The 23,341-nt window shown below is 43.5% G+C and overlaps 1 protein-coding gene across 1 annotated transcript in view; it reads left to right on the top strand.

Moving 5' to 3' along the window:
• The window catches only part of FGD2 (FYVE, RhoGEF and PH domain containing 2), a 48,203-nt gene that overhangs the window by 18,830 nt on the left and 6,032 nt on the right, over window positions 1-23,341 (top strand). The window contains exons 6-12 of the mRNA XM_069073585.1: window positions 594-732; window positions 2,407-2,465; window positions 3,748-3,894; window positions 6,012-6,104; window positions 19,961-20,040; window positions 20,174-20,204; window positions 21,877-21,969. Of these exons, the coding sequence (XP_068929686.1) occupies window positions 594-732; window positions 2,407-2,465; window positions 3,748-3,894; window positions 6,012-6,104; window positions 19,961-20,040; window positions 20,174-20,204; window positions 21,877-21,969 (642 nt within the window). The remainder of the gene's footprint in view (window positions 1-593; window positions 733-2,406; window positions 2,466-3,747; window positions 3,895-6,011; window positions 6,105-19,960; window positions 20,041-20,173; window positions 20,205-21,876; window positions 21,970-23,341) is intronic.

Genomic DNA, 23,341 nt, shown 5'->3' on the forward strand with positions numbered 1-23,341 from the left:
GGCTAGTTTGTGTGTGTGTGTGTGTGTGTGTGTGTGTGTGTGTGTGTGTGTTAAGTGTCTGAGGCCAGAACCCAACTCGGGTCCTCCTGATTCTGGGGCTGGCGCTTTACTCACTGCGCCACCTAGCCGCCCCACCTTAGTTCTTTCATACGAATGTCACACATTAACCAAGAGTCACAGTTGGGGCCTGGTCAGTTGGATGGCCAGCCTCTCCTTGATCTGTTGGTTTCATTTCCCACCTCTCCCTTTCAGGTGAATGGGGGCAGCACGTACTGGCCCATCACATTCCCACTCTGTCACTACCCTCCCAAACTATGACTATCTCTGGCCAAATTCATATAATCCTAGAGCTGGAAAGAACCTGGAAGGGACCTTAAAGATCACGTTGTCCAACTCTTTCCTTCACAGAGGAGGAATTTCAGGGTAGAGTTGAGGCTGGAATCCCGGTCTCCTGAATCTTCCCACTAACCCATCCTGTGCCATTTCCCTCTGGATCCACCCCCAGGCCTGGAATATCTGCATTCTGCCCCATCTAAGGGCAGTCTGACCCTCCCTCTACTCCCATCACCCTTGCTTCCCTTCTTGCCCCCAAGAACAGCGAGGTCTCTGGCAACCTCACCCTGCAACATCACATGCTGGAACCAGTGCAAAGGATCCCTCGCTATGAGCTGCTGCTGAAGGAGTATGTGCAGAAGCTGCCCCCTGAGGCCCCGGACCAGGAGGATGCCCAGAGTAAGGTCTTAGCTCTGGGGATGTGGGAGGGATAGATTGGACAGAGAGCTATGAACAGAGCTGTTTATTCATTTATTGAGTCAGTTATTCAATATCCATTTGATCTCATTTCCTGTTCTGAGCCCCCATCAGTAGCACTTTGCTTGTGCCTCTCTTAGGACCCTCTCATATCCCACCTTGTATACCCTGTTCTATGGTTATATTCTTATTTTATTCCCCTACATGTGCTATAAGTTATATCTTAGTTATTTTTTAAAAATTTATTTTTAGTTTTCAACAGTCACTTTTATAAGATCTTGAGTTTCAAATTTTCCCCCTCCTTCCCCTCCTAAGATGGCAATGCAATATAATATAGGCTATACATGTACAATCATATTAAACATATTTCCACATTAGTTGTGTTGTGAAAGAAGAATCAGATGTCTTATTTATTTCAATGTTCTGGTAATATTTATCAAATGGAATCAAGCACCTACTATGTGCAATAAACAGGTACAAGTACTAGGAGAGATATTTTTATTGTTATTATTTATCTTTCATTCTTGAGGAGGACCATGACATCAGGAAGATGATGCCATGATTTGCAAGTAAATTGGATTTAAGTGAGGGAGGATTGTGCAAGGTCACCAGCCTCACTTTCTCCTCCAGAGCTATCTGGGTCCAATGGCAAGTGTATCACCAAGGCAGTATTCACAGCACCAATAGTGGTTATGAATATGCCAGCATAGGTCTGAATTGCAAAATATAACAGACATTCCACATGGAGGACAGAACCAAAACATTTATTCAAACACCAGAAAGCCAAATTCATAACAACAAAGAAATCTATACATAATAACACTGCAGAGGACTCCACCATCCCCAAACCTTCCTCCTGCTTGAGCATTCCCACAAACCAACACTCAAAATCCTAGCCATCTGCTTGCCTGTGTCCTTTCTCTCCCTCTGCTCTAACTTCTCTGACTAATTTCCTGTTCCACCCATTCAGCAAACTCATCCCACCATAGCTTCCATGTGATTACATTCGGCCTACTAAGGGACAGGGAAGATCTTCAAATTACTATTACCATTACAGCAAGATATATAGATCAGGACCACTGGAGATAGCCCCTGCTAGGAGAGAAGAAAAGCATATGAGGCTCAGTTCCTACTCTTAAAGAGCTTCCAGTCCAGCTCACACTCCAGCTTACCCTGGAGTGAGAAATCAAAACCTAGAGAATAAGATTCAGGAATTATCCTAAACTAAGGCTGTTTAGCAAGGGCTCTGTATATAGTTGGTGCTTAATAAATGATTATTAAATTAAATAGTATTTCCCCACACACACAATGTGAACCTTTGGTAATATCCACCCTGTGTAAAATTCCTCAACCCTTCTGCCCAGGGCTTTGTCTCTAACAGGAGTCTCCTGACAAGTTGAGGGGTAGGAGTCAATTGGGAAAAAAGATAGATATCCTTCCTGACATCAGCCTTCCAGCTTAGGAACTGGCCCCAAATATTCCTTTTGATCCTCTAATAACCCGTTCCAGACCTGCCTTTTTATTTTGGTTCTATAGAGCCTCTTGGAGAATCCAGAACCACTTCCCTCCTCCTCACCAGTCTTAGTATCACAGGTTTCAGAAAGCAAGTCTTTTCGCCATCCATCCTTTTTGTGACTTTATGACTCTCTCTTTCAGAAGCTCTGGACATGATCTTCTCTGCTGCTCAGCATTCTAACGCAGCCATCACTGAGATGGTGAGCTGGGACCCCTCAGCTCTCAGCAGGGTGGGAGTTTCTAATTCCATCTGATCCTCCCACGAGGGCCCCTTGCTCCCCTAAAGTCCCTGATATCCCTGTGTTGTGGCTATTCCCTCATACCTGGACTTCCTCATCCCTGATTTACTCTGGGTCTGCTATACCCTTTTCCTGAGAGCTACTATGTCCCTTAGATCCGGTCATCTGCTAGCACACCCTCATTCCCTCATCCCTATCAATCAGCTTGTGAACACGCATTTGTTAAGCTCCTACTATAGGCCAGAGATTAAGCAAGGTGTTGGGGTTACCAAAGTAAAAGCAAGACAATACCTGTCCTCGGGAGCTTATATTCTGTCAGAGGAAACAACTTGAAAACACACAAGTAACTACAAATAATTTCTAGTGGGGAACATAAGTAGATGGTAGGATCAGGAAAGGCCTCTCAGGGCCAGAGATGAAGCAGAGTGTTTACTTCTTGGCAGAGAGATGATGGACTCAGGATGAAGAATAAGTCCTATATTTTTTGGACATGGCTGGGCAGGAATTTGCTTTGCCTGACTATGTATCTTTGTTACAATAGTTTTACTTTTCTTTTTTCCCCAGTTGTGGGAGAAGAGGGAGAGAAAATTAGTTTAGTTTTTTGGGGGTTTGGGGGTTTTTTTGGAGGAGGGAAGGTTGGGCAATTGGAATTAAGTGACTTGCCCAAGGTCACGTAGCTAGTAAGTATTAAGTGTCTGAGGCCGGATTTGAACTCAGGTCCTCCTGACTCCAGGGCCAGTGCTCTATTCACTGCACCATCTACGTGCCCCAAAAATTAGTTTGAGTTCATTGAAAAAATAAAATATAATTTAAAAATAAACCTTAAAAAAAAAAAAAAAAGAAAAGGCCTCACGTACAAGGTCCCATTTGAGCTCAGTTTAGCTCATTTGCTGAGGTGGAGGTGAGGAGGGAATGCATCCTGGGCATGGGGACAGCCTGTGCAAAGTCATGGAAGGAGTGTTCACTCATATTCTCTTATATCATCTGATATATTCTACCTCCATACAGGGAAATCTTCCCAAGCTAGACCTACACTTTCTTGTTAAAAACATACTTTTCAGACAAAATGTCTTGTTCAGCTTCCTTGTCTGAATGTTTCCTGGGGTTCCCAGCTCTAGAGGTCAGAGAGTTCTTGACCTCTATGATCCAGGTTCTCCCTAAGACGCAAGGGGTACGAAATGTGCTGGGTGTACTGCATGTCCTTCCTGTTCCGGTTTTTCTCCTTCTCTCTCTCCCTCCCCAGGAGCGTCTACAGAACCTGTGGGATGTGTACCAGCGTCTGGGCCTTGAGGACGATATTGTGGATCCCTCCAATGAATTGCTCCAGGAAGGCCCCATCCAGAAGATCTCCTTCAGACACAGTAGCACCATGGAGCGCTACTTGTTCCTGGTAGGAGGGGGGGGCTCAAAGGAGTGAGGCTCCTTGTCTCAGGGCTGTGGGCCTTCAAGGGTCTTCCTGACCCCAAGTCCAGCATTCTAGCCACTATACTATGATATCTTTGCTCAGGTACAGGTTACACTAGGTCAAAGGTGTACTGGTAAATGTTTAACAACCAGCTTATCAAGAAAAATGTATGAAAGACACACTTACTCTGCATTATTGATATTTTCTCCATCATTTTCTTAAGTCCAAGATTTTTTAAAGTTCTGTGGATTAAGCTTTTTTAAATTCTATGGATTAAATGGAGCAATAAACCAAACCCTGATTTGTAGCTTTGCTGATTTCAGAGGTGTAAATGCTTACATGGAAAATTTAACAATTGGCTCTTAGTTAACCTAACTGATCCAACTCCAACACATCCCTGGACTAGGTGACCTATGAAGCTCCTTCCAATTCTGTTACTCTGTAGAAGAACAGGACAAACCCACCATCTGTCGAGGCTGGGCTCCCTATGTTCCTGCCAGAAGGTAGGGTCAAGATTGAGGAGACATCTATTGATGGAGTCCCTTTGATTTTGTATCATTCATGAGAAGGTCAGAGCAGGCCATCATCTCTGCATCTAGGACTAATCATAGGCCCTCTAATGCCCTCAGGGGGAGAGAATTAGCACAGGTAAATCTATTTTTTTAGCCTTAGCCCTCTGATGCTTCATCACACTCAGTCCTGCCCTCTGGGTGCCATCTGTCCACTTCTCAGCCCTAGGGCCCTATCGAGAGGGGTCTTGGATCATGAAGCTCAGACTTCTTTGTTATGATTGGAAAAACCTGGCACATCAAAATGACATTTGGGGAAATTCCATCCTGGTCATCATGTAAACTATAAGGGACATAGCCATCTCCCCATGCGTGGTCCTTTGATGAGAACATGTGCGCTAGGAGACCAAGGGGAGAATCTACTGGATTCCAAGAGAGAAGCCTTGGACAAGGTGCAATCTACAGGGAATGAGCCCTGAGCCGAGAATTTGAATTTAACCTGGGTTTGAGTCCTTGGCTCTGTCTCTTACTGGGCAGCTAAATGGGAAAGTGGATTAAGTGTAAGACCTAGAGTCAGGGAGACCTGAGTTTGAATCCTGCCTCACATACCAACTGTGTGACTCTGGGCAAATCACTTAACAACCTTTTTGCCTCAGTTTCCTCATCTGTAAAATGGAGATGATGATAATAAGAACACCTCTCTCCCATGGTTGTGGTGAGGCTCATATGAGATAATATGTAAAATGCTTTGTAAACCTTCGAGTACCATGTAAGTGACAGTTACTGTGATTACTACTGCTCAGTATGAGCCCTTGAAGAAGTCACTTAAATTCTCTGGGCCTTGTTTTCCTCATCTGTAAAGGGCTGAGTGACTTGAGTCATTTCAGTTGTGTCTGACTCCTTGTGACCCCATTTGGGGTTTTCTTGGCAGAGATACTGGAGTGACTTTCCATTTCCTTCTCCAACTCATTTTGCAGATGGGGAAACTGAGGCAGACAGTTTAACAGAGTGATTTGCCCAGGGCCATACAGCTAATACGTCTCTGAGGCCAGATTTGAACTCAGGTTCTCCTGACCAGAGCTGGCACTCTATCCACTGTGCCACTCAGCTGCCCCCTCATCTGTAAAGGAGAACTATTAATGCCTGCACTGAGAGACACTGCCTAGTGTCTAGACAGTGGCTAGATAGCTGGCTTTGGAGTGAGGAACGCCTGGGTTCGAGTCTTATCTTTGACATATACTGACTGTGTGACCCTGGGCAAATATCTTAACTTCCCAAGCTGCTAACCTCCCCTCCCCCCTTTTAAAACTATAAATTGCAAAACATTTGCATGATTTGCATTTGGAGAAGGGATTTCTGTATTAGAAGTTCCCTGCACTGGTGAAATCACAGATCCAAATGTTTAAAGCATATGTGTGTGTGTATGCATGTATATATGTATGTGTATATGTGTATATGATATATGCACATGCTACCCATGTTATTTGGCTACCTTGAGGCTCAAATGAGATAACGTATGCAAACCTTTAAAGTGTTATGTTCACGTTGGCCGCTATTATTTGAGGGGTGACCATATGTGCTTTCCTCCATCAGTTCAACAATATGCTGCTGTACTGTGTGCCTAAGGTGATTCAGGTTGGGGCTCAGTTCCAGGTGAGGACACGAATAGATGTGGCTGGGATGAAGGTGAGATTCTCTCTGGCCCCTCTGCTCTATTTATTGTATTGATATCTTCTATTACTATATCTTTTTTTTCCTCCAAAATATGCCCTTCCCTTCTCCCCTACCCAGTAGGCTGTACTACTGGGTAACAAATGTTAGATGCATGGGAGTGGAGTGGACTAAATATGTCGATGTGGCTTGTGGGTAACATGGATAGGTATGATCTGAAATCTGATTGAAGCCCACCTGGTCTTTCCTCTTTTGTGGGGAGTAGGAGAAAGGTTGTCCTGGCCCTTTCAGCAGCCTAAGTGGGGGGAGGGGCAGGTGAGCAGGCAAAGTCCAGGGCCTCCTGAAGCTGGGCAATCTGTCCTTTAGTCTCAAGAGGGAGATCAGACTAGATATATCTGCCACCTGCCAAATCTCCAGTCTAGGAGGTACAATAGGTTCAGAATAAAAGTGGCTTTTCTGATCACTCTCAAGGGGGTAGGGCAGCCCCTCGCTTACAACTTGCTAGTTTAGCCCCCTTCCCGCCAAACAATGGTTATACAAAGGACCATAGAAATAATAAGTAATAATATTTAAGCAAAACAGTAAATAGAAGATATCCAGAGACATTCCACAGATTAGAATATATCAGAGAATTTACAAAAGGGATAATGAGATCTTCTACTGGGATTGAGATAAGATCTCAGCTCAAACCAGGAGAAAGAAGGTGATATCACCAAGGAGAGATCCACTCCCCATAGTCTCCCTGGAGATCAAGGAACATGATGGAATCAATTCTAATGCATGTACTTGGATCAGAACTCCAACCTACCATTCAACTCTCTCTCTCTCTCTCTCTCTCTCTCTCTCTCTCTCTCTCTCTCTCACACACACACACACACACACACACACACACACACACACAGACATACACACAACCTTCCAACAGGTCTTTTTGCCATGTGTCCCTAAAGAGTTTTTGGAATCAACTCAAGCAAGCCCCTCACCACTGATACACAGTGTTATTCTTAGCATTATTTCAGCCAATCAGGAGGAACACATCTCTCCAGATATACAGCAAGAAGAACAGGGCTCCCCTGCTGCAAAAATGCCTGTAGTTGGGACAGAAGCAGCATCACACAAAGAATGAAAAAAGAAAGACAAAAAAACCCAACAACCCCCAAACCAGTGCACCAAAACCAGCCAAAATATCATCTTCGTCTGATAGCACATGCAGCATTCTATAACCATAGTCTTCCATGTCTGCAAAAAGGGGAGGATTTATTTTCTCAACTCCCTTCCGGGGCATTTGCTTCTTCAGGAGTAGAGAATTTAAAGGTAGTGAGGAAGGTGTGTGATTTGGGAGCAGAAAGTGATTAATCCCACTTAGCTTCTTGGGCTCCTTGTCTATCCCAGCCCTAGACAAACATGGAGGACAAGTTTCCCAAAGGAAAAGAGTGGTAATATTCTATGGAAGGAGCAAAGGAATTACAAAACACCTGGGTTCAAATTCTGACTTGTCACCTGCATTAACTATGGAATGCCATCTATGCTTTCACCCAATTTATTGATAAAAAAAATGTTTATTAGTACAGAGTCAAAGGTAGAACCCTGTAATACTCAGCTATGGAGTATTGTTCTTTGGTCATTTTTCAGTTGTCTGACTCTTCCTGATCCCATTTGGTGTTTTCTTGATAAAGATACAGGAATGGTTTGCCATTTCATTCTCCAGCTGATTTTGCTGATGAGGAAACTGAGTGAAGTGACTTGCCCAGGGTCACACAGCTTGTAAGTGTCTGAGGCCAGATTTGAACTCAGGAAGACGAATGGGTTCCCAGTCAGTGCTCTATTATGCTACTGAGCTGACACTATGGGGATACTAGCTCAGGTGCAATGTATTCACTGGATCTGTTCACTTAAAGCTAAGCCCTGACTGGTTTAATTATCCACCAGTAGACACAATTAGCTCAAACCAAAAACTAAAAAGGTATGAGAACAAGTATCTGGGTGTTGCAGTGGATAAAACATTGCACTTGGAATCAATGACTCATCTTCATGAGTTCAAATCTAGCTCCATAAACACTAGCCGTGTGACTCTGGGCAAGTCAGTTATCCTGTTTGCCTCAGTTTCCTCATCTGTAAAATGAGGTAGAGAAGGAAATGGCAAACCATTCCAGTATCTTTGCCAAGAAAACTACAAATGGGATCACAAAGAGTCGGATACGACTGAACAACAAACAAAAAAACAGTTAGAACAGTAGTAGCAAAATATTCTCACCTCCCTCTAAAAGTAGGGTATACTCTCCCATATGTATATACAGATCAATGAGAAAAGCAGCTATATACAAATCTAGTACTAGTGTAAACACTAGCAGAGTGGAGCATATTTAGTGATCACAGCTTCTCTTCTTAAGTTATTCAGAAACTCCTTTAAAAATGCGTTCTAGGGGCCCCTAGATGGTGCAGTGAATAGAGCACGGGCCCTGGAATCAGGAGGACCTGAGTTCAAATCCTGCCTTAGACACTTAATACACTTACTAGCTGTGTGACCTTTGGCAAAAGTCACCTAACCCCAATTGCCCTGCCTTTATACTACAAAAAAACAAAAAAATAAAAATAAGCTCTAGAATTATTCAAGTTTACTAGCCTGCAAGTTTGAAGAATCTATCTTTTTTTCCCCTTTCTTTATAATCTGGACAAGACTTTCTTGTCTCTAGTCCTATGGCACCCATCCCATTCTCTGCTTGATAGTGCTTTGGCTATCAGAACTACAAATTATCTCAGTTCTGAGGAATGTAGTCTGTTTGAGACTAGGGACTTAAACTCATTAGGTGCTTGCTTGCCATGGCCTCCCTTATCTTGGGTTTCAAATTTTGTTAACTACTTTTGGTCTATCTTTCCCACTTAGATCATTCTCTTAGGCAGAAAAAAAAGAGTTGAGTAGTTCAGCTTTTTCTCTGTCATCCATCATCACCATTACCCTGAACAGCAAACTATCTCTTCTTTGACCTTCATTTTAGCTCCCAGCATAGCTTATAAAAGCTCCCTCCTCCTTTATCAGGATAGCTAGGTGGCATCCTAGAAAGCCAGGCCTGGAGTCAGGAAGACCTGAATTCATATCCGACCTCAGACATTTACTAGCTGTGTGACCCTGGGCAAGTCACTTAACTTTGCCTCCGTTTCCTCTACCCTATTTGCCACATAGTTGCCTTTTTGGGGGTGATATTCATGTGATATTCCCTGTCCTTGCTCCCATTTTCTGCCCATGTCTTTAAAAAGTCTAAGTTATTTGAACTGTCTCCATCAGTCTCTCTAGAAAGTCTTCCTTATCAGAATAATCTACCTAGTTAGAATTTCATTGTTGAGAGCATCCTACCTCCGGAATCAACATTCCTTATAGAATCTTAAGCCATGAGGCCCTACTATTTTTTTCTCCTTACTCTCCACTCTCACCAAATTTAGGGGAGTTCATGGATGGCGTGGTCACTTCCTTCCAAGGTTCTGGTCATTTCTACTTAAGCCAATAGTTCTTCCTCATTCATCAGAATCAAATCCAGAATGGCAGTTCCCCTCATCACTTCCTCAGCCTTCTCCAGTGATCAGTCACTTTGCTTTTAGCAAAGAGTTCCAGCAGATAGAAAAGCAGTAGCTTCAACTGCCTTATCTCCTCATCACGTGTCCCTGTGTGCATTGTGCCTATTTCTTGTTTGTTTACGTATTTCTGATCTTGAGTGAATAAGTATCTAGAGACCAAGTTATGACCTTGTGAGCTTCAAGTAATTGGAAGATCTAAGAGGTCCCCTTAGCAACTGGAGTAGTAACAGAGACCAAATTATCTGGTAGCAGCAGTAGCTGAGTTTGGCGAAGCCCAACACTTGTGAAGCAACCTTCGTGACTCAGCCCAACAGTGGATTGAGATGGCAGCTGAAATGCTAAGTCCTACAATTACAGATTCCAAGCATACCCTGGCTGATTTTTCCTCCCAAGGTTCTGAAAATTTTTTTGGCCCTGGGAGGAACTAGTACCACCTTGAATGGTGGTAGTGATGATGGTGGTAGCACAGACCAGATATGGAATTCTTCACGCATTTAGGGTTAGAGTTAGGGTTAGAATCAGAGGCATTTAGGGTTAGAGTCTTGTAACAGATATACCTGGGAGAAGATAGTGTCGCCTATGAAGAAGTCTCTTACCCAACTGGGCTAGCTCTTTCCAGGATGCAATGTCTCAGCTGCCAGCTTGGATAGGTCAAGCAGGTCACATCTCAAGGCTGATTCCTCATCAGATTCAGTTATGGATGCTATAGTGGTCTCTGCTACCCAATGCAGTTGCTGAGGGGACCTTTTATAGCTCTTTACAGCTTTTGAAGGTCACAACATGAGTTATTGCATCTCTGGACACTCATTCACTGAAGATTAGAAAAGAAATAAGCAGCAGAAACCTAAACAATGTGGGACATGTGGTAGCCAGGTGAGGATCCACTGCCCTTTCCTCCATCCGGAAGCTCATAGTAATCCTGCTCACCAGTTTTAATCCAATACATGGAACACTGGAGAAGGAAGAAAAGGAAGGAAGCAAGTACTTAATATTAATAAAAGCCATCCCAGAATAAAAAATGGAAAAAGATCCAAAGGACAGACTTAACAATCTGTTTTATGCAAACTCAGTTCTTGCTCTTTCATCGGCCCTTTTATAGCCCTTCCCACCTTTTGAAGGTCACAACATGAGTTATTCCAAAGCCAACCAGAAAATTCATTGTCACCACATAGCACTAGCCTCTCAGTCTTACAGCTGAAAGAAGGCAGCTAGGGGGGCACAGTGGGTAGAGCAAAGGGAAAACCTGAGTTCAAATCCTTCCTCAAACACTTACTAGCTATATGGCAATTCACTTTATTGCTATCTGCCTCCATTTCCTCACCTGTAAAATGGGGATAATAATATCACCTACCTCTCAGGGTTATTGTAAGGACCAAATGAGATCATATTTATGAAATACTTAGTACATAGTAAATACACAATAAAAGCTTCCTTTCCTTTCCTTTCTTCCCCAATGCTCCATGAATTGGAATTGTGTGTGCTTTGTAATATTCCACCAGGGAGGGCAAATTCACACATGTCCTAAGGACCCCCGTTTTACTACTTTGTTCTGAAATTTCTGATTTGCTCCATAAATTGCCCAAACTCTGTGTATCTATACATAGACTCTGAAGCTGTGAATGTTATTACTGTCCTTCTTTCTGGATATTGTCTCCTGGGAATTGTTTTACAGCCAAAGATATAGAAATCAGAGATGTGTCACATGTGAGGAATAGAAAGTAGATCAGCATGTCCAGATTGTAGGGAATACCAAGGGGAATAAAGAATAAGGGGCAACTAGGTGGCACAGTGGATAGAATTCTGGGCCTGGAGCCAGGGAGACTCATCTTCTTGAGTTCAGATCTAACATCAGACATTTACTAGCTGTGTGACCTTGGGAAAGTCACCTAACCCTATTTGTCTCAGTTTCTTCAGCTGTAAAATCAGCTGTAAAAGGAAATGGCAAACCACTCCAGTGTCTTTGCCAAGAAAACTCCAGATGGGGTCACAAAAAAGGTTGGACATAGCTGAACAACAATTTTTTTAAGCTATTCCAAATATTTTAGTAAAAGTTCTCTGTAATAAAAGCAAAAAAAAAGTAATTTATTAGTAAACCAGTAATTAATGTAAAATTTTAGGTGGTGCAGTGAATAGAGCCCCAAGCCCTGGAGTCAGGAGGACCTGAGTTTAAATTCGACCTCAGACACTTAACACAAAAACTAGCCATGTGACCTTGGGCAAGTCATTTAACCCCAATTGCCCTACCCTCCCCCCTCCAAAAAAAAAAGTTCTCTGAAAGGCATTTAAAACACAAGTTTGTGAGGATAAACTCTGTTGGAGAGAGAGAAGACAGAATGTAGGTAGCCATGGAGCTGAGGAATTTTCTTGATTTGGGGCAGGATCTGAGAGTCTACTGTTTTCTGATCAGCCTTGCACTGGTCCATAATCTCATATTTCTCTTTTTCTGTCAAAAAATCTCTCCTTCTTGGTGTCTAGGTTTACGGAGCCTCTTCTTCTTGAAGTAAGCATCAGTAAAATGATTTGGAATTTTTATACCCCAAAGGCTAACTGTGGTAGAGGTGACTATGACAAATTTTTGATGGGTCCTTCTCAGAGGAACACGGTGGATGGTCAGAGATCCAGGCCCCAGTACCAAGACACTAGCCAGCTGCTTCAGGAAAACCACTCACCTGCACCTGTGGTGGCCAGTGAGCAGGATCAGAACTTTGCTTGGGGTGATGCTAGCTCCAAGTCTCCTCACATACTGGCTGAAGGGCTTTTTGCCATGATTTAGCAGCTTTCTAGGCACATCCTCAGTAGGGTAATACCTAAGCATTTTGCAGATCTCTACCACCCGGGTTCCTCCATTCTTATCACCACCAACTGGCTTTGAGATAGTAGCAGGCACCTTCTCTTTCTTTTTCCTTTCAATCTGGGTTTTTGGTGCAGTGTATTTCCCCTTGTACACGGCTCTCCAGGGCAGACCTGCAAACCTTGCAGACCTGGAGTGTCTACCGATCCCTTGGGCCAGGACTGGGTTCAAGGCCTTTTCGCCGCCTTTTCAGCCACATCTTCCTTTTTGTTCTCCCTTTTTCCTTCTTGACTTTTCTTATCTTTGGTTCCTTTGGGGGCTTACTGTCTGCCATCTTGAGAGAGGGAAAGAGCAGCAGCAAAATTTAAGAAGGTTCTCAAGGTAGGTAGAGGTCATTTTGTGAAGATTTTTAAAATGCCAAACAAAGGAGTTTATATTTAATTCTAGAAAATATAGAGTTTATTGAATAGAAAAGCGACATGGTCAGACTTATGTTGCAGGAAAATAATTTTTGCAGCTGAAGCAGAGGGTGGATTAGAGAGGAGACAGATTAGAGGCAGGGAGATCAAATAATAAGCTCTTATAATAATCCAGGGGAGCAGGCATAAGTACCTAGACTATAATGATGATGGCTGTGAGAGTGAAAAGAAGGGGATATATGCAAGAGATTTTGTGGTGATGGAAATGACAAGATTTAGCAACAAGTTATCTATGTGAGAGAGAGTGAGGAGTTAAGGATGACAATGAAGTTATGAACTTGGACTTAAAGGCTGGTGGTGGGGGCAGCCAGGTAGAACAGAAAATAAGAGCACTGGCTCCAGTGTCAGGATGACCTGGGATTGAATCCGGGCTCAGACACTTAGCACCCACCCAGAAACACCTGGCTGTGTAACCTTGAGCAAGTTATTTAACCCCAATTGCTTAGGGGCAGCCATGTGGTTCAGCAAATAAGAGCACCAGCTCCAGTGTTGGGATGACCTGGGATTGAATCTGGGCTCAGATACTCAGCACCACACCCAGAAATAACTGGCCGTGTAACCTTGAGCAAGTTACTTAACCCCAATTGCTTAAAAAAAAAAAATAAAGGCTGGTGGTGACTTCAAAAATGATAGAGAAGTTCAGAAAAAGGATGAATTTAGGGTGAAAGGTTAATAAGCTCTATTTGGACATGCTGAGTTTGAGATGCCTATGGGACATCCAGTTAGAAATGTCCAATCGGTATTTGGTGATGTGGAACTCCAATTCAAAAGAGAGGCTAGGCATCATGCACAGTAACAGCCACAGTGCGCAGTGACTGACCTTGATAGACTTGGCTTTCTCAGCAATGCAAGGACCTAAGACAACTCCATAAGACTAGCAATGGAAAATGCTATCCACATCCAGGGAAAGACCTGTGGAGTCTGAATGCATAATGAAGCAGACTATATGCTCTCCTTTTCTTTCATTTTGTTTCTTCTTTCTCATGGTTCCTCCCATTCATTCTAATTCTTCTCTACAACATGACTAATGTGAAAATGTGCTTAATAAGAATGTATATGCAGAGCCTATATCAGACTGCATGCCATCTTGAGGAGGGTGGAGGAGAGGGAGATGGAGAAAATTTAAAACTCAAAAGCTTATGGAAGTGAATGTTGAAAACCAAAAATAAATTAATTAATCAATAATCCAAAGAGAGTCTAGGGCATGGTGTATTTAATATATAATAACTGATGAGGTCACTAAGTGAGAGAAGAAGGACCAGCAGGTACCTTAGGACACACGCAGAATTAGTGGATATGACTTGGATCCAGCCAAGGAGACTGAGAAGGAGAAAACAGGCAGGAGAACAAAGAGAGGGCAGTGTCACAAACCCCCAGAGAGGAGAGAGTTTTAAGGAGGAGAGGGAGACCAACAATGTCAAGGTAGGCTAGAGAGGTCAAGAATGCTATAGAAAGGTCAAGTAGGATGTGGGTTGAGAAAAGGCTTTTAGATTTAAAGATTAAGAGACAATTGGGGGGCGGCCAGGTAGCACAGCGAGTAAGAGCACGGGCTCCAGTGTCAGACTGACCTGGAGATCGAATCCCGGGCTCAGACACTCAGCACCACACCCAGAAATAATAACTGGCCGTGTAACCTTGAGCAAGTTACTTAACCCCGAGAAGAGACAATTGGGTTGAATTGTTGAATTTCTGTTGAATGATAAGGTTAGAATCCATACTTCAGACAATATTTAGAAGAGTGAAAAAGGAGGTGGCTAGGTGGCGCAGTGAGTAAAGCGCTGGCCCCGGTGTCTGGAGGACCTGGGTTCGGTTCCAGCCTCAGACACTTAACACCCACACACACACACACAAAAACTAGCCCTGTAACCTTGGGCAAGTTACTTAACCCCAATTGCCCTCCAAAAGGAAGAAAAAAAAAAGAAGAGTGAAAAAGGAGAGAAATTGGGAGGACTGGGTGTAGATGTCTTTTTCAAGGAATTTGGCTAAGAAAAGGAGGAAAGTTATAGGATGATAGGATCTAATCTGGATTTTGAAGGACAAGGGAAGATTTGAATCTTTCACTTTCTCATTTAGCAGGGTCGCTGACCTGCATGCAGGCATGTAGTTGTTATCTGGCACGCTGAAAGAAACAAAAGCATACCACATTCTTTATATGTCAGTGGATCATTTTCCTTGCCTTCCATACTTGCTTTCACACCATGACCTCCATTTCTCTCTTTTACTGCAAACTCTCACTGGCAAACAAACCACTTGTTCCCCATAACTGTTCACTATTTAGGATGGTATGTCTGCGTTCCTAAATAAGAATTTTTAAAAAAGCTTTTCCATCTTTTTTTCAGGGTTTTCCTCCTTTCTTCTGCTACCCCTGCTCACTGGATTTGCAATTCTTAGATTATAAAAAAATAGTTTTACCTTAAAGAGTAACTAGTCTCAGCTCTTATCTTGGTGATCTTCTACAGATATCCAACCTCTGGTCAACTTTTGCCTTTGCCTTTCTCTCTTCTCTTCTCAGTGGTCAATCAGAAATCAAAAGGAAGCAATGTGAAGTATCAGATATTGCTCTGGTCTTAGAATTAGAAAGACTTGAGTTTGAATCCTGCTTCGGAGAGTTAGTGATTGTGCAACCCTAGGCAAGTCACTCAACTATGTGGAGCCTATTACAAATCCTTATTTGTAAAAGATGGAGAATAGCATAATAGGGTCCAGAACCAAATGAGATGATGAGGCTCTCAAAGGGTGTATGAGGGAAGAGGTCACATCAGTCAGTCAACAAACATTTATTAAGCCTCTACTATGTGTCAGGCATTATGCTGACTGCTGGAGATTGAAAGAAAGGCAAAAGACACTCCCAGTTCACAATCTAATAGAGAAGACAACATGCAAACAGCTATGTCAAAACAAGCTACAGATAGAATAAATTGGAGATAATCCACTAGAATTAAGGATTATTGGAAAAGACTTCTTTTAAAACAAGGTGGGATTTTAGCTGGGACTTCAAGGAAGCCACAGAAGCCAGGAGGTAGAAATGAGGAAAGAGAACATTCCAGGCATGGGGGGACAGCCAGTGAAAATGCCCAGTGTTCTGTGAATTGTATGGAACTTATACTTACAATCTCCTATGCATTCAGCAGCATCCTGGGAAATGTATATAACACACACTTGAAATTCCATGCAAAATCTCCCAACTCTGCACTTCCTCACAGTAAAAAAATACCTTGATATAAACAAAAATTTTGAGAAATACTATGGTAATATATGCAAAAGTACTTTGCAACTTTAAAATGCTATATAAATGTGAGTTATTATTTATGCCCTGCCTGTCTTACTACCTCCTGTCATAATAAAGCCATGTGCACTTACAAAAAAAGGAATTTTAAAAGCGGCCTTGTTGCATCCTAGGCAACTGCCAACTCTCCTGTCCCAGGCCTGGCACTTTACCTAAGCCCCTGAACTACCCCTCTGTGCCAGACCCAACACATAGTGAGCCCCAGTCAAACCATGCTGACTCCTAATTAGATGGAGAGTATCAGGAGCAGGACCTGTTGGCTACGGTTTGGAGCCTGGAGTTGGCACCAAAAGGGCATCTCAGACTGGCATTTTCTGGGCATTGCTCTGCTTGCCTATTCTTGGAGAGGCTGTAAATTATTATCTGGAATCTTATCTACCCTCAATTTGGCTCAGGTTTTTTTTTTCCTGAAGTCAACCCTCAGCCTTTTGGGGAATAAAGCATTACTTCTTCCAGTGAACACAGAGTCACCACCCAGGGCCTACATTCTTAGGATGTGCCCAGGAGTGCATACAAGGTCATATCGTGCAGGTGAGCATAAGAGAACATTTTCAGGAATTCATTATAATACAATAGATATTTCTTAAGTACCTACTACATGCCAGGCCCTGTGCTTAATACCGAGAATACAAATAAGAAAAAGAAAGATGCCCCCCTTGCCCCACCCTCAAGGAACTTATAATCTAATGGAGGAAGAGGAAACACAAAAGGGAATTAGAAAGTGGGGAAGGAACAATGTACCCAGAATGGGGGCGTGATGATAGTGGAGAGGAATCCAAAGGGTTCAGCTGGCAGAACATGAAGAGTTTGTTGGGCTTCTGAGCCCTTTTCATATGAAGTTTTTGGGAGGAGTATTTTACTCCTTTCTCCAGCCCTTCCTATCAGAAGAGCAGAGTACTGAGGGTTCTGAGGAACCCTGAGTGCCAAAACTGAAAGCAATATTTCTGATAAGTTTTGAAGAAGGATGTATCTCTGGATCATGGACATGATCTTAGCATGTGTGAGTGTGTGTGTGTGTGAGAGAGAGAGATATACAGAAATTCACATGTATACATCACATATATATCCTATATAAATATATGATATATGTCACATATAAATATATGTGACATATAAATAAATACACATCATATGTAAACATCATATGTCATATCTAAATACATGCTATATGGTATATACATACATATACACGCATACATACATATGGTGGGAGGAACACTCTTATGCCCTCTATGAGGCTTAACATGCCTCCCACAGTGGTCCAGAGACTGCCAGCCCTGTGACTTGGAGGTCTTTGCTGGTCCTCTACCAATCTAAATCTCAAAAGAGGTTAGAGGAGAAGCTGGACCTCTGGAAAGGAAGAGGGAGGAGTGTCCTAGGCCAGTGGAGGTCAGGGGATAGAGGTGCAGTGTGAGACTTCCCCCAAGGTCTGAGTGTCTCTCCCAGGGTCTGCTTCCAATGCCACCACTCACCTACCCCCTCCCCCAACTTCCCATTCAATGGAATCTGTCCCAGGTGCTGGAATTCCGGATTCCAAACTGGTCATGTGTCTATGTCACTCGTGTGTGTGTGTTGGAAGGATAATGTTGGCTGTCTGTATTTCAAAACGTGTGTCTCTTTCCCAGTCTGTTCCGTGTGTTTCTGAATTTCTGTTAGGATCTATGTTTGTACGTGTCTCCAAGCATGTCTCTAAATGTCTATCTAAGTAGGGATGGCCGTGGAAATGTTTGCATGTGTTAGTGTCTCTGAATATCCCTCCCTGCCTGTGGGGCTCTGTGGGTGTCTCTAAGTGCACTGGTTCCCCTATACCTATGCATATCTATAGGTGGGTGTATGAGTGCACACAAATGCACTCTACTTTTCTGGAGAGGATACCATTTGTCAGGCAGAAGGAAAAGGGATAAAACCAGTGTTGGCTATTCATTTGAGATGATGTATCTCATAGAATATCATAATTAGGAGAGGTCTTAGAACACAGAATGTCAAAACAGAACAGGATGTCAGAGCTGGGAGAGACCTTAGAACATAGCATGTCAGAGCTTAGAACAGGATATCAGAAATGGGAGAGGCCTTAGTACACAGCACGTCAGAGTTGGGAGAGACCTTAGAACAAAACATGTCAGAGCACAGAAGAGGACATCAGAACCAGGAGAGACCTTAGAACACAGCATGTCAGAGCATAGAACAGGATATCAGAACTGGGACAGGCCTTAGTACACAGCACATCAGAGCTGGGAGAGGCCTTAGGACACAGCATGTCAGATTTGGGAGAGACGTTAGAACACAGAATGTCAGAGCAGAGAAGAGGATGTCAGAGCTGGGAGGGACCCTGAGAACCACGTATTCCAGTTCCCTCCTGAATCTTCATCGATTCAAGAGCCTGTGCCTGGGGTTTGGAACCAAGTTGGTCTCGAGGCAAAACAGTGACATCATTCAGGGAAAGTTGGCCTCTTCCTCTGCCAGGTTTCACCCCCCTGGTCCCTGATCCCTGCCCTCCCCCTTCTCTTCCTGAGGGAAGCATCATGTGTGGTCTTGTTGTCTATACTGTAATTTCCAAGGGCAGCATTTTCCAAACAATTTGGCCACAAGAAATTCTTGGACTTGAAATATATTGATGAAATCCATAAATGCTAGTTGGGAGGGGCTGAGAAAATGGAATAGCCAGCCATAAAGAGAAGCTAGGGAAATGCTGGAACAAAATAAGAGAAATTTAAACCTATTTTCATGCCAAAAAATGTTGCCACATATAATAAATGTATTTGATCCATGTATAATTTATTCTGGGAGAAGATTTTGATACTAGTGATATTTTCTCTTCTAGAGAAAATATCATGGTAGCCCCATGGATAAAGTGTTGGCCTTGGAGTCAGGAAGACCTGAGTTCAAACCCTGCCTCAGTGATGTTTGACTCTGAATAAGTCACTTTAACCTCTGTTTGCCTAAGTTTCCTCATCTGTAAAATGGGGATAGTAATAGCGCTTACCTCCAAGGGCTGATGTGAAGATCAAATGAAATAGCATGTAAAGCGCTTAACAAATCTTCAGGTGTTATATAGATGCTAGCTTTTATTATCTGTCCAAAAGGGGAAATATCACTAGCATAAAAAAATTCTCATAGGCCCACACCCTCACATTGCCCCAAACCACCAGGGTTCAGAGGAGCATCTGGGAATTTTGTTAGAGCCCTCTCAGCAGTAACTCTTAGCGATAGGTGCTATTATTATCCTCATTTTACAGTTGTGGAAACTGAGGCAAACAGTGGTTAAGTGACTTGCCCAGAGTCACACAGTTAATAAGTGTCTGAGGCTAGATTTGAACTCAGGAAGGTGTATCTTCCTGATTCCAAGCCTGGAGCTCTATCCAGTCACACTTCTCCTAAGTAGAGCTCTGCAAAAGTGTAAGGAGCATCCTCTCCCTGGAGGTCTCCAAGGATGCCCACTGTCAGGTAGATTGTAGGGGCATTCTGTTTTGTATATGGGGTTGGTCCTCATTCTCACTCAAGTCCCTTCCAACTCAGAAATTTTGTGACTCTGCAGAGAGCTGACTTCTCAAGTGCTATCCAACTCGAAGGTCTGTTATATGTACATTTGTCCAGCAGTGGAATGGATAGCAGGGACCACTTCTTCTCCAAGTTGCACATTGCCTGCCTACTCCTCCTTTGTGAACATGCCTGGTCAAGGCCAAACTTGCTGTGACCCAATGCACCCATTGGAGTTCCTTACTATTACTCCTGAATGATTCTCCAGGTCCGGGAACTAAATGATGTGGAATTCCCTCACTCTTTCTTGGTGTCTGGGAAGCAGAGGACCCTGGAACTACAAGCCCAGTAAGACATCTTGAGTGTACCCTAAAAGGCCCAGGGATGGGGAGAAGAAAGGGCATCTGTGGGATCGGCTGAGGGCGGTGACGGGGAGATGGAGCCTGTCTTTCCTTAATAGATGTGTCCTATTTTGGGGCAGGTCTCAGGAAGAAATGAACACCTGGATCCAGGTAACCTCACCCTCACCCAGGCTAGGAGGTAGGGAGTGGGGAGGGAAGGTGGTCGCAGCTTCAGCAGAGAGAACCCCAATCGAACTTTTCTATCCTGCCATCCCCAGCTCATAAACATACCCAGAGATCACTTCTCTCAGAACCTTCTCTTCCTTCTGCCAAGTGAATTGAGCTGAAATCTCTGCTGCGCTTGTCACAACTCCCTGCCGTTTGCCAGGGTTTCCCACCTGGGGACAGCCAGCTAAATGAGGGAGATGGGCATTTTCAGTCATCCCATCAGTGGCTAGCCCCTCTGACTGAAAATGATCTCTGTTTTACCCATTATGTTCTGCCTTGTATCATCTTTATTTACACATATATCGGCATATTTTGTTTCCCTAGCTAGATTGTGATTCCCTTTAGGGCAGACACAATTTCACATTCATGTATGTATCCACTGTGCTTAGCAAATAGTAGATGCTTAATAAATGCTTGCTGATTCATTGATGCCATTGCACCACAAAATGGTAGACTCCTTGAGGGCAGGAACGATGTCATTTTTTATGTTTACATACCTGATGTCCTGCACAGAGTAGGTGCTTAAAGTGCACCACAATTAGGTACTGAAGAAGAGAGAAAAATAAATATGACATGTAGTCTTTGCCTTCAAGGGACTTAATGTTTAGGTAGATATGGCATAGGAACATTAGCTTATTAAGCCCCTACTATGTGTCAGTGCTAAGCACTAGTACTACAAACACAAAGAATAATAAAGTCCCTGCCCTCAAGGAGCATATACTCTATCAGGAAGGATAACAACAGTGTAAGTACTAACTAGGGAAGCATGATATAGATGCATCAATCAATCCATCAGTGATAATTTATTAGAGTACCAGGCCTAGAGTCAGGAAGACTCCTCTTCCTGAGTTCAAATCTGGCCTCAGACACTTACTGGCTGTGTGGCCCGGGGCAAGTCACTTCACTTTGTTTGCCTCAGTTTCCTCATCTGGAAAATGAGCTGGAGAAGGAAATGGCAAACTTCTCCAGTGTCATTGTCAAGAAAACTCCAAATGGGGTCACTCAGACACTACTGAAGGATGACTGAGCAACAGTACTGTGTACCAGATCCTGTATTAGTTCCTGTGGATACAAATACAAAGAATCATAAAGCCCCTGCCCTCAAGGAGCATGTATTCTATCTGGAGGGATACCTAACAGAATAAACAGAGCATGATAAATGCCCAATTTATCTTGTGTGGGATATAAGCACTTACAGGAGTCAGCTGGGGTGATCAAGGAAGGCTTCATGGAGGAGATGACTTGAGATGGACCTTGAATGATAGGGTGATTTAGATAGGCTAAAAGAAAAGGGAAGAGCCTTTGAGGCTTCCTTTATCTCCTCTCTGGAACTATCCTAGCCCTGCTTTGGGAGATAGGCATTGAGATGTGAAGACTAGCAGACAAGTCAGCCTGACCTTCCTTCCCACTTAGAGGCATTTGTGCTCAGCCCCTGCCCAGGGCCCTGGGTACACTCCAGCTAGTGAATTCATCTTTCAGCCACTTGGGATTTCCCAGGTTATTGTGCGACTGTATGGCCAGGGAAGGAAGAGAGATGGGTCTGCTGGGAGGCCCAGGGTCCTTGAATATGGGGGACCCACCACTACAATTAACTTACTATTCTTTCTGTACCCAGGCTTGCCAACGGGCCATTGACCAATTTGGGAAGCGGCATGAAACCTTCAAAGCTGCTGTCCAGGGGCCTGAGGGAGACACAGAGGAGCACCCGGTAAATGCACCGAGCCCTGCCCCTCTCCCCAAGAAGACCCCCTAGGCCTACCTCACACACATTGGAGTCACCTGTGCAGTGTAGGAAGCTCCCACTCCCCCCCCCCCCCCCCCAAATCTTCCCTGCATCTGAAATTTCATGTTTCCAACTTATTTCTTTAGGCTCTTCTCCCTGCAAATAAATTCTGAGTGAGAGAGCCCATTCCAGTGAGGGGTTAGTGAAAGAGCAGAGGTAGGCGGGACAACAGTGAGAAAAGCACTGAATTAGGCAGGTAGGTAGTGCAGTGGTTGGAGGGTGGGCCCTAGAGTCAGAAAGATTTGAGTTCAAATCCAACCTTAGACACTTGCTATACGTACCACCCAATGCAGCCATTCCTTATCTACTTGTTTCCAGATAAGTAAAATAGGGATAGGGCCACTAGATGGTGCCATAGTGCACAGAGTCAGGAAGACTCATGAGTTCAAACCTGGCCTCAGACACTTCCTAACTGTGTGACCCTGGGCAAGTCACTTCACCCTGTTTGCCTCAGTTTCCTCATCTGTATCTTTGCCAAGAAAACTCCAGATCGGGTCACAAAGTGTAGGACACGAATGAAATGACAGCAACAAAAGTAGGGATCATAATAGCACCTACCTTCCAGGGTTGTTGTGAGGAAAACATGAGATATTATTTGTGAAGGACTTTATAAACCTTAAAGCATGATAGAAATGCTAGTTATAATAATACCAGTTATTATGAAGTTTGGAGACCTGGGTTTGATTCCCAGACTTGCTATTCAATTCTTGGGCAAATCACTTACCTTCTCTGAAACTCAGTTTCCTCATCAGTAAAATAAGGTGGAGGGAGTCAGAAGAAATAATCATAAAGGTGCCTTATAAGATCTGAAACAGAAGTTCTTAAACTGGGGGTGGTGGTGAACTTTTTCTTTGTTTTAGTACTTTGATAACTATTTCAATAGAATTTATTTCCTTTGCAATCTTACCTATTTTATTTTGTGCATTTAAAAACATTCTGAGAAAGGCATCCATAAGCTTCAGCACACCGCCAAAGAGATCCAGGACACTTCAAAGTTAAATAACTCCTGCTTTAAAGCATATGGATGCAGAGGCCACCTGTGGCCCTCTAGGTCCTCAAGTGCAGACCTATTTGGATTCAGTGAAAGGACCACCCTTGAGGACCTAGAAGGCCATAGGTGGCCTCAAAGCCACAGGTTCCCCACCCCTGATGTAGGGCAAGGAAAACAATGGCCCAAGAGGTGCTGGGGGGAGAGGGGAGATCAGCTATAGAGAAGGACAGGGTACAGGAAGGGGAGAAGAGGGACACTGAGGAGAAACTTTGCCTGCTTTGTACCTGCAAAGTCCCCTCAGGGGGA

This window comes from Petaurus breviceps, unplaced genomic scaffold (assembly GCF_028583685.1).
Source record: "Petaurus breviceps papuanus isolate PSGF00001 unplaced genomic scaffold, PetGlider_PUasm1.0 90865, whole genome shotgun sequence".
NCBI lineage: Eukaryota > Metazoa > Chordata > Mammalia > Diprotodontia > Petauridae > Petaurus > Petaurus breviceps.